The sequence below is a fragment of the Phallusia mammillata genome, chromosome 1, assembly GCF_965637545.1.
Source record: "Phallusia mammillata chromosome 1, kaPhaMamm4.hap1.1, whole genome shotgun sequence".
NCBI lineage: Eukaryota > Metazoa > Chordata > Ascidiacea > Phlebobranchia > Ascidiidae > Phallusia > Phallusia mammillata.
The window spans coordinates 29,755,294-29,767,661 of NC_137252.1; the positions used below are offsets into that span (position 1 = coordinate 29,755,294).

At 38.3% G+C, this 12,368-nt stretch overlaps 1 protein-coding gene across 7 annotated transcripts in view; it reads left to right on the top strand.

Moving 5' to 3' along the window:
* The window catches only part of LOC145217133 (sodium channel protein type 1 subunit alpha-like), a 69,436-nt gene that overhangs the window by 19,882 nt on the left and 37,186 nt on the right, over positions 1–12,368 (top strand). For 5 of the 7 annotated variants that reach the window (XM_080084552.1, XM_080084549.1, XM_080084545.1 and 2 more), the window contains exon 4: positions 7,435–7,652. In XM_080084552.1, the coding sequence (XP_079940678.1) occupies positions 7,435–7,652 (218 nt within the window). Of the gene's footprint in view, positions 1–5,868; positions 6,126–7,434; positions 7,653–8,899; positions 8,953–12,368 lie in introns of those variants that run through there. The other 2 variants (XM_080084551.1, XM_080084553.1) reach the window with 2 other exon arrangements.

Genomic DNA, 12,368 nt, shown 5'->3' on the forward strand with positions numbered 1-12,368 from the left:
AAAATCAATATTGAAGTGATGGCAGTTAATAAAATACATTGCTTTTTTCGGGTTTAACCCAGCGTACATGATCTTGCTTATAAATGACCTGCGTAAAACAATCCACGAAACCACTTTAATCAACCGGAAAATAAAAGGGAGCCAGGCGTTTCTTCTCTCACCCAAGCGTGCGTTTAATCTGCGCGATGTCTTTACCTAATCACTTACATCAACAAATGCACGGCGGCGAAATTGCTAATTACGCGGAAATCCCAAGGGCAAGTTCGGGCGTTTGGGCATTGATTTTTCGGGGCGACGACGTCTTGTCGGGGTGTGATACGACCCAAGACTGATGAGGCAGATCAGCTTTCTTCTGAGGCACCCGAAGTAGCTTGGCACCAACACTTGCGGCCTGAGCCCAAGTTTTGCAAGGCAATGAGACGGAAAATATGCATGGTTTTGCAGGCATACTCGACAGGCACGAGTAATCACGAAAAGGTTTCACATTTGTATGGTTAACCAGGCAAGGATGAACAGATCTTGTTGTTGCATCTGAGTTAAGTTCAATAGTAATGTTATGGGGAGGTTTTATTATGAGACATTATCGTATTAGTAGTTATTAAGTTGTAGTGTCTGCAACCGATTTTTTTGCGAGTGGTATTTTATTGTCATAGGTTCGCTTAAAGACGACAGTACACCTCATAAATTATGTAAATAAGGATTGTTCATGTATGATCTATAGATGAAATAAAATTCCATGTCTTCATGATGTTTTGATCATTTTTGGATAAATTTGGAAAGTTTTTAGAAAATGCTGGGCAGATTGTATAAAGTCTGTTGTTAATTTATCTTCAGAAAAAAGTGTGTAGGTTTTGTAGCTTAGAAAATTGTCATGAGTTACCTTTTGACAAATAATATTTTTTCTTCATTGTTAGTAATCAATTTTTCGCAGATCTGGAGTTTTGTTTTTTTGTTCATGATGTAACAATTGAGCCCCAGATTAATATAGTTCGTTCTAATTTGGTTGAACCATTTTGGTATTGTTCCCCTCTGATTGAAAAAATGCAATCGAATTGTCAAAGTAACGTTGTAATCAGAAAATCAGTTCTCTTCAAATTTTTTTAAACCTTAGAACCTTAATTATCTCTTCAGTTAGGTTTCTTGGTTGTTGCGGATTCGTGATTTATGTGCAAGATAGGTTCCATAAATGTAAAGATGGGTTAAAATAAGTTTTTTCCAAGAGTTCGTGGTAAGCCAAGAGCAGGGCCTTCTCCGCAAGCAATGTGTCGCGACATGCTGGTAAATCGTAAGACAAATGTCTCGTTACAATTGTATAACTCACAGCGTGTGTTGGTGTTTCAACAGTGTCACTCAGATTTTGTTTTTCGTCGGTGGCCCTTAACGTTTTTCGCGCTGGTACCTTTAATGGTTAATTACATTTCTTCGTAAATTGTGGTAATTTACATGCAATTCTGAACAAACTGAGAGCATTTAGGGACGTAACTTTGCAAAAATAATTCGCAAAATGGTCTAAGCCATACTGAAACGTTTACAAATAGGTCTAAACAGCATTTATTTTGACACGGTAGCTCCCAACACTCGATCCGGTGATTGGTACCTCAGGTTTAGAAATCTTGGCTTAAGTTGTGCGACAAAATTTTAACGTTTTGTAACGAAAAAGGCCGAGTACATCACACGTTATTTAAAAGGTTGAAACTGTTTTCTCCATTTCATCAATATCAACACCTTTTCTTTGATATTTCGATCATTTTAAAAAGTATGATAGCGACTGGTGACAAGAATGTCACTTATGTCATTATTTCAATCAAATTTTAATGCAAATGTCAATCGATCCCAAGCTTTGGCGAATATACCAGTCGTTGAACTCCGCAGAATTGGCGCAGTTGGTGTAGCCCAACATGAACCTGATCTGATAAGCGTAACAACCTAAATGGATCTGGTCTAATTCAATCGATATCTTCTCGACATGCCCACGGTTTTTAACTGAAAAAAAAATCCCTTAAAAAATCAATGGAAACGAGATTTTGCAACTGCGCTTGCCGGGAGTTTAAAGTCAAACTGTGCAAAAAACTGGCTAAACATTGTAACGAATTTTATAGAATTAAGGTAGTGGCGAAACGTAAAGCAAATAAATAATTCGTTGATTTTATCCCATGAATCACATTCGTTTGTTCACATTTCACGTGAAAATGGCATCTCGAAGTGGAAATTAGTCTTGACCTTAAAAAAATTATTGTGAAATTCTAAGTTTGCACAGAATCGGTACACTTTTGTTGGTGGAGACAGTAGTAATAATTTTAGTCAAAGAAAATCGGTACTAACATTTTTACACGATTATTTTGCTGCTTTACGAAAATGTTTTTTAAACATAATTATCGCCACAGACTAACGAAGCACATTTTTGTTTTTGAAACACAAAAAATGCAACTTAAAAAGGATTGCTAAGATTGGTAAAGGCGACAGATAATGCTCAAATTAAGGTTCTAGTATTGTCTTGCACACGTTTTATGCATCAATTTTTTACATCTCCAACAGGACAATAGTTGAAAAAATGCTTCGAAAAACGCCAAAACAGTGACATATGCGCAAATATCACATTTGCTAAAATGTTATCTCATTTAAGTACACCTCTTTGATTTATTTTCCCTTTTAAACACGATCAAGTGTGGAAATGGGCGCTCTTAACCTCTCAAACAAGATATCTTTCATATCTTGGCTTATGTTGATGAAAAAACGTTTTAAGTCTCACTTGAAGAACGAAATTTAATCCCAAGTTGACAATCGTCTCGTTAATCCGGCGATTTTACTGCATTAATAGCCGAAAGACCGCGGTTTTCATTCATCTGGGCACTGGGCCGTTGCACAGTCGTCCGAACCTGAGGGCAAAGGCGTTTCTGCGCCGCTGAGCAATGCTGTCGTAAGTGAAAGAGGTGTTGTACTTGGCAGTGCTGACAACATGCCTCTGTGTTTGCAGTTTCGTCGAACAAAACTTGCCATCTATCATTAAGGCTAATGTGATTGCAGTTTAACCTGAAGTTTCGCGCATGGCTACAGTTGGTTTATGGCAATCGGAAGGAAAGCGTTAAAAGCAAGTTCTGAAACAAAAGTGAAATAAGCGATTGCAGGAAAGAGGTTTAAGAAATAGGTGCTAAATGTTACCAAGTTATATTGTCACTAAAAGGCCAACGGAAGCGAAATCTCCAAAGTATTTCGTATTTTGAAGGTGTCATTACCAATGCTTATATGTATGCGCACGTAATCTGGTTTCTGGCAGCTATATGCGCAACTAATCGAAACAGATATTTGTAAAACAAGCCAAAAGCTAATTTGATCATGCTTTACCGGTTTACCCCAAGCACTTTTATGGAATTTATAGATGCCTGTGATGCAAGAAATTCGCTAAATTTAAATCTGTTTCCCCACGCATATTAAGGAAGGGGTTTGGATAATGTTATCGCATGTTCTGATTTTTGAAATGAAGCTAAATTAAAACGGTTTATGCCATGATAAAACCTAAGAAGAACAAACATGTTATTATTTGTTGTTCAGAACGTTGGTTCCAAGTATAGAATTAGTTTTAAACAAACGTTCGACAGTGGAAAGTATTTTGTGGTCACAGTTCAGTAAAGGTAGTTCCGAAAAGCAGCCATGTGGCACTGTTGATGTTCGTTACGTATCGGTGGCGTTTTTGCCGATTTCTAGGTCTTTGATGCGTTAATGCTACAGCGTTACTTTAACACTGATGCTCTATGAAGTGTTAGTCCGTCTGTGAATTATAGAAGAATAATGACGTAAGAAATCTTAGACATGTACGTAGAGATGGGATTGTTGTGTTTACGTTTAGTAAGCTGTCCGTTTGAACTGAAAGATTTTTTTAAATTTTTATTTTCTTGTTTGTTTTTTGTTAGTTTCACAGCGGTCAACCCCAATGTAAGACATCTACACAAACTAAAACAAGTAATATACCATAACCACGCCATTCAGCCATTCAAGGAATATTATTACAAAATGCGCAATTTTTGGAATGGCCATGCAAACGCAGTTTATTCCAAACACTGAATTAGTTATTTTTAATGACTAAAAATATTTGAAAATACGCAATCAATTTAGCCTACTGTGAAATAAGCAATCCACTATAACCAAGGGCGCTACGTTTGTAATGCACTATTGCATGTTGTAGAGTAGACTGTTGGAAAGATTGCGTTCACATAAGTCTAAGGTAAGCAGTGATAGAACATTGCTAGCCGTAGATTGTGATTGTGTGTAAAATATTCACGAAGCCGGAAATAGCTGCGCAGCGTTGATACGTCATAAAACACCGCAAAGTGAAACATTCAAACAGTAGAAGATGGTAAACGCGCTTCTGCTACACCATTCAACCATGAAACCCATGTATATGGCGGTACGGAACGATAACATTATTATTAAGTAATATATTCTTGTGATAAGGTAGATTTTTGAGAAGAGAAAATGTTGACAATTCAACTGAATTTGATTTTTGTTTGGTTTGTAGTGCTGCGTTTTTGGTACCAGATGCAAGCATGAATAGTATTGATTCTTATCGGTTTATTGCTTTCCTAATTTGCTGAACGATATGCGCTAATGTCTACTACAATAACACATCCTTGGCTTAACAGGGGCCTAATCAATATAGCTGTACGTGCTCATCGTAAAAAGTTAAAATTTTGACATTCTGAATATACACATGAACAAACATACGGGGTAAACTAAAAGTACATTGATTAAAGTGCCCCCTCTTGCCCCTACGTGGCGGTGCCCATGTTTTTCGAAATGTGTATTTGGTAAAAGCAACAATTTTATTACCTTTAAGCACTCTAACTGTCTTCAATAATATTAAAACTCATAAGTTGAGTTGTTCGTTGTGAGTTTTTATGATCATTTAGCATGATTTAACACCTTTTTACATCAAGCGTTCTAGGCAAGAAAAACATCCTCTAACTCAAATACCTATGCTATGTATTATATCATATCTTTGGATTCAAATAATTTCAACAGCATGTTCGTTAAGCAGACATGGTTGATCGTCTTCTAAATATTTAATAACCAAACACAGCGCCTAAGTAGTATTCCGGATGCAGACACTTGATGCTTGAAATTGGAAAATTGATTTCACGCACCTAATATTACCTGTCATTGTTCTACCTATCATTTATTTATTTCTGCTCCGTGTAAGCGATCGCAGATACTGTGAAAAAGAGGGAGCATCGATTTTTAATATTGACAACGAAACAAAATTTTGGTTTTTATATATTTGAAAACTACTCAAATGATGTATCATAGGGAAATAGGCAGTGAATGTGTTGATGTCAGTAACTGTTCAAATGTATAATCTGATAGTTATGTTTGACTGTTGGTCACAGCTGACAAATATTTCCTATGGTTTTGCGCGAAAAATAGCGAACTATGTTTTACAGTTACCAAAGTTAACTTTTCAATGTTGACTAGTCAGCTAGTTAACTAATTGGGAATAATTTTCTATAAAACTTGGTTCCAGCATCTTTTTTATTGTGTCATATCGGTTGAGTATAATACAAGTTCAATGTCAACAAACAGTCTAGTTATACATTGTATTTGTAAAGGTAGATGTGAGAGCAAATACATCAGTTATTGTTTTCTGGTGGTAAATTGCTTTAGTCTTGACCCAACATTTATAGCTAGAACTCTTAAAAAGTATGGGGTGGTTAGCAAAGTACTCAATTGTGGTTAGCAAGGGTTCTAGATACTTTTCAAGCAAGGTCACTGTGTTGACCTTATCGAACGGAAACATGTTTCACAGAAACCCGAAGTCTGGCAATTATATTAAGAGCCCTACATTTTCATTTTCTTGCTTCTGATTTACAGTCTTATAAGGTCTGTGGAATATTAAAATCGATTGCAATTTTCCGTGGACACGTCCGCCGGCTTTAAGTGGCAACAAGGCGTTGAAAATCCGTACAACAAGCCAGCATGATTCGACAATGTTTAATCTGGAGCTAAGCGGTTTTATGTAATCGTGATTCTGCAGTCGAGGATTATTTGACTGGACGAGAGCGAGATGCCAATTCACGAAATAAGAAGAGAGTATCCTTTATGGAAGCTAGATTTGCTAATTAATTACATTTTCGGTGGGTTTTATCTTGAAGAACCAGCTACACTACATGGTACATCAAACGAAATTTACTTAGCACAGGAAGTTTTTTAAAACAGTTATTCACACATTAGGTCAGTGGTTCCCAACCTTTTTTGTCCTTAGCACCCTTTTAGTCGATATTCAAATCTAATTCCCCCCTACAAATTTAGTTTGCTTATTTATGGCAAATGCAGCAATAACACATAGCACAGACAACCAGTAAGAGATTAATATTTTGACACAAATTCCCCCCTGGTTGGGAACCACTACATTAGGTGTTTGGTGTGTCTTTAATATTATAAAAGGTTTACGTTATAAGATGCTATTATGAATCAAATCTGTGCCAAGAAGGTGATTTAAAGCTTCGCTAAAGTTGTTCAAGTTTTAAAGCTCCCGAAAAATCTATTTACAAAGCTGTATGAACCAGCAGACCTCGTTTTCGGACCACATCTGTAAAACAATTGCAACGCATGGACACATTGACGACATGTACTGTAATAGGACACAATGAATAGTTTTTCTATCAATATACAATTTAGCAAAGCAATGAGAGAACATGTGGAAAAGCCTAAATTCCACCCAACAGTTCTACCGAAACTATTTGTTTGTGCAACAGAACCGAATAACCACAACGCAAAGCAAATAATTTAAACCCTTAACAAGCCCAAAAATTTACAACCACTAGATGGAACGCGAGAGCCAAACTGGTCCCTCCTTACGCGTTGCAGCTAAAATAAGCAACTGAAAACGCAGTGCAAGGTTTATGAGCTGGGTTCACAGCTGTAATTTATACGTGCGTACTTGTGACAACCGCTTTAAATTGTTTGTGTTTAATTGTGTGCTAACGACTGTTTGAAAAAAAACAGCTAAGAATTTTGGCAGATCGTAAAATGACACTTCAAAGTGTAAATATCGGAAATCTCTTAACGTCTCTACGTCTTTGCTGTTATTCGTAGGTCTTTGCTTAAAAAATACGTGAATACTAACACAAATGCTTTACATCCACAAAGTGCTTGTGTGTACATTATATGGTAAAATACTCTAGGTTGTGCTTAACTATATTCACCACACAAAATATCTACATGCTACTTAAAACTGTAGCATCAACTCCCAAACCCGGGCAGGAGCTTGGCCGAATGGTCCGGCGCGCCTGACCCATGTACAGACATAAAAAAAAACTGATCGAGATTCGTCCCCGGGAGCGTCCTAGGTTCGAACCCTGAAAAAAATTCCCAAACCTGGTCCTGATACAATCAAACAGCTTTTGTCCCAATTTTACATGTTTTAATTTTCGTTGTCAACAGTGGCCGACCGGCGAAATGCCCTCGGACGTTCGGCGCATCGCAAGTCCCTCATGCAGGGCATCCTCAGCGTGGCGGGAGGCGGAGGGAAACCCCCCTCGTCGGAACTCAAAGAGGGAAAGCACCTACCGGAGTATCTCGGCGAGAAAAACAAGGAATACGAATTTCCCGAGTGCGCACATAAAGTTCTAAAGGACCCCGATGATTTTTATCAGAAAAAAGTAAGTTTTTCCAAAATGTTATGTAATGTTTAAGTTTGGTGCAACAGTTAAGATTGATATTTTTGCTGACTGTTCGGCTTTTATATCGACAGACTTACATATGGTTAGTGGAAATAAACAGGACAGTTTACGTTTTTATACCTTATGTGGTGTCATAATACACAAACCTCCGATAACTTGCTTGAGAAGTGGCAATGGTACATGCCAAAAACGAGTTACAACGCCCGAAAGTACACCCTCTATTCATTTACGTTTAATAAGTTATATACCAAAAGCTCAATTTAACCTAAGAACCCATGGTGGCAGTTTCTACCAAATTCGACAATTGCTGACAAAGTGGCAAGTGATTGGCCTTTATAAGTCTGTTCCACATTTGGTGATGTTTTTCCCATAGATGTTACACACTTCGTTACCAATTCCTAGAAAAGAGGTCAACAAATTGTCGTCAAAGCCAGTTTTCAATAGAAAGGCAACTGTCAAATGCAATTACTATAATAAGTGATGAATGAGTTTTCACATTGGGTTACATTATGCGGTCGACTACTGTTATTTTAGTTCGGTCGACTACTGTTGTTTTAGTCGATATCTAAGTTCGAGACGTTAAAAACTCGATACCTGTATTTTTTCGAAGAATGAGTTGTTGAGGTTGGAAGATTAAGTGCTTGGAATCAAAACAAAAGCGTTTGTGATTTTAACCTTGCTACCGTTGAGGCCAAGCGATATTTTTGCTCCTTTGCATTACTTTAGTTCCAGCAAAACGGCCGCTGTTGGCCAAGTAATGGAAAACATTTGGTTTCATGATATTACATCGGTTTGTGTTTGTCATTAAACCCGTTCCAAGGACATTCAGGACTTCAATCAGTCGACGCTATTCTGTATATATTGGCTTAAAATCGTTTTCTCCTCAGCCGCAATATCTGCTTTAATTGCAAGCCAATCTCGAATCTTCATTAAGCGACGTAAGACCCTGGGTCCTCCCACTTTCAACTTATCACCCATACTGACAAACTTTCTCAGTTTAACCACAGAGGCGTCAAAACTTTATTACCTACAGCCCTAAAGTCTCAAAAGGTGTAACCTTTCGCGGGTGCAACCAAAAAGACGCGTGTGTAACTAACTTTCTCAAAACTAACTGGTCGTATATGTGACGGAGTTAGGCACTAGAATCAGGCCTTTTGATATGTATGTGGCCTGGCAGTGACTTTTGCGTTTATGTCGACAACGATTGAATCACACGACATCTGACGTCTTGGTATTTCCCAAGAGACGGCGCTGGCGTGTGTGAGGATAAAGGAACATGGTGCGTATTAGTGCATAATATTTATGAAGCCAATTTATTAGTTGGTTATAAGAACCTCAAAGGATTGTAATTGTTCGATGTTACGATGTTGGCAGCAGCAGAACTGCATAGTTTAGTCCGTAATGTTTTAGTGACAAATTGTGCTTCTGGTAGGGAATGGTGATAAGTGGTATAAGATCTATTCTATTGGGCAGCATATATTTTGTGTTGAGAATGTTTACTCTTCGAAAAAGCATGCAAAAAGTTTTGTGAAATGTATCGCAGAAAACTATTAAAGAAGGCTACTAAGCAGTTTTATTAGGTTTATAGGCAAATAAACGTTTGACAAAACTCTGACATTTGTGTTAGGTTTATTTGCATTTGTGCTACCTTCCAGAGAGTATTCCAACCACAAACTGCATTAGGTTACCTTATATATTGGGGAATACGAGCCGGTGTTCGAACTCAGAACGCTCCAGGTTCTTTTAGTATCTGTACATTTGTCAAACAGCCTCAGATCATAGAGTTGCGTTTCTACACCACGCGAACGTAGTTCTAGTGCCTCTGGTGGTACCCTGGATAATCGTTTGAACTGTGCTGTTTTTGTTTTACTTGTAGCTTGGGTTTCAGCATTGCGAAACGCTAAATTACTTAGGACAGGGAGAAAACGCCTTTAGTTCGTGCGTCAGGTATATTGCGTTACGTCCCTACCACCAGCCCCTGAACGCTCTTAAAATATCTGACCCCTCGACCCCCAAGATACTGTTGAGTGATTTGGAAAGTAGAATTCATTACATGTGCGCTAGTTCATGAGTCAGTGTAGTTTCGTAGTTGTGGTTCTGTGTATTTGAATAATGGTGTTTCTGTCATAGGTTTTAAGCTCTTTTCTTTGAAACAAGATTCACCTAAAACAGTTTAGGCCTTTTCCATAATTAATCACTGTTTTAGAAGACAAGGGGGGGAAATGAATGTAGGAAATACACACAGAAAGATTCTGACGGAAGAGAAACATATCATATCAATATATAGTTACAAACACAAATATACCAAGGTGAAAGTTACAACACAACTTGGTGCATGATAATCAACACAACTTGGTGCATGATAATTTTTTCGAGTTTACTCAAGCAATTCACCAACACAACTTTATTACCGAAGAAGTAAATAGATTCCAATGTCCTGGAATTGTGTCTAAGTAACATTATTATGAATCATAAATCGCATCAAAACATATTACAGATGAAAAACAAGTTTCAAACATTTTCCACGCAACAACCTTTTAGCCAACACAGTGTACACAAATGCTTGTTGTCTTTACAACTTTCGCAAAACCATCACTGGGCATCGAACACACACTTAAACTCGGAGTTCGTGGTGGAATTTGCCCAGCTAACGTCACCGTAGAGTTGTAAAATTGTAACTACTCAAACAATACGCCTTTGGCGACTTGTTGACTAACAGAAGACGAGGCTCCAACCACACCCAACTACACAAGGGGCCCCATTTATAGGGGTTTGGGTGGGGTTGGTTTGTGGTGTTTCTGCAAACCCTTAACCGGTTTGGTATTTTGTGGTTTACTTCAATGCTAATTGAGACGTGTTGGTATACGGGATATAAATAGCTCGACAATCTGTTTTGGGAACAATCAAACAAAAGCGGATACTTCTGATGTCAGTTTAGTATATTTAGTGATTTACAAGTGGTGTTTTTTTTCGGACGCGTGTGTTTGACTTTTGGGGTAAATTCCAAAAAAGTTTAGTCGCTATTCTGTTTCATCCTATTGATGACATTTTTCGCAAATGTTGCTGACACAGTTTAATCCATATCAACCAAACATAAACAACAAAAACTAGCTTTTGCAAATGGAATTATTCACAGAAGTGCACCAACATTTTAAGTTACCATAAATGAACAACAATTGAAAGTAGCCTATAAGTAACTACAGCCCTGTTATTAATCGTCAGTGTTAACTTATAAAAACAGTTAGATAAAATTATGTACACAAAAACAAATACACTACCGGCGATGCAAAAAAATCGGTAAGGTACTTTTATATTTTTGATTTCTGACGAATGTGTCGAAACCCATCTGTAAGCAAAGGTGAAGGCTGTACGAACAGATGGGGCTTGCTGATAAGAGTAACCACTTAGAGCTGCTGGGATTTGATCAATCAGCCGATAAAGCTAAATGCCTCTACTTCTGCTTTTCGCTTTTGGACCCAATTCGCCCGCCGAGTCGACCGCCCACTTGTACAATGCCGATAATCTGGATTTCGCGGTCTTGAAAAGCCGCAAAAGTTACTCGGTTTTTGTTTCGTTTTCCGAATGCGGAAGTCAAGCCAGCGGTAGGCTATTGTTACGTGTTCTATAGTAAGAGATGTACAGAAAAATATATAAATCGTTGCAATTGTCGTAAAGCAAAAGAAAGGTTGACTACCAGCAGTTACGACTTTTGTGTTTAGCTGATTTTGCCCAGTGTTTTGCAATTGGCCTAGTGATTTGTTTTGCAAGTTAGGTAATTTGGTGTGATAGATTGCAGGCTTGGAATATTAGAGACGTTTGTGGGAATGTTTCTAACGTCGTGCAACTAACACTTTGAAAAATGTATTTTTACATAGCGCACTGCAAGCTAAATATTTTTCCACGAGAGTTGAGCAACCACGTCATTTGTCACTGGTGTGACTTGGATCATAAATAACCGCACCATCGCACTTGCTAGCAGATCCTAACTCCGCCTGCCAACTGCGCTTTTGTCTGCAACACGCCAATCACTCACCAGCAGTACACAGAGAAAGTGGGCGCCCGCATTTTTCCGCGTCCCACCCCAATCTTCCCCTATGGATCCCGCAACGATGACATGACGTGGGTGACTTTGGGGCCGGATTGCCCAGGCTCCATAACATACAACACCCTGCTTGTGGAACGCCATTAAGGGGCTGCTAATGGACCCATTTGGGGTGCGGCATGAGTTCATGTAAAGAATATTACCCGTGCGTGTCAGAAATTATACCAACATCTCGATTGGTGTGGTTTAAACCAATAACGGCGGCATGGTGTTATTGTCTACTCGCTCGGATAGTAAGTGTTAAGGATTTGTACCGAGCCTTTTTTGTGACTCTTTTGTATTTCCTCTACCCAAACCCTTTTACTTTTAGGATTTCATCGCAGGTTGGTGGATCGTGGGAAAGGGAGCATCATATTCGTATTGTTGTTTCTCCTTCAGTTATATTGCGAGGGGCGTAAAACACACCTGGCTTATACATAGGCGAGCTTTGAACCTATATATCTAAGCATTGTTGGCCTTAAGAAACACCTTTGAAACTATTTGATAAAATATCACCCAACCCCTTAAGATTTTAGTGGTCTGGATTTAGATCTTTGCTTTACGGAAAGATTTGTCATCTTTTCGCGTCAAAACTCAAGTAGCTGGCTATTCAC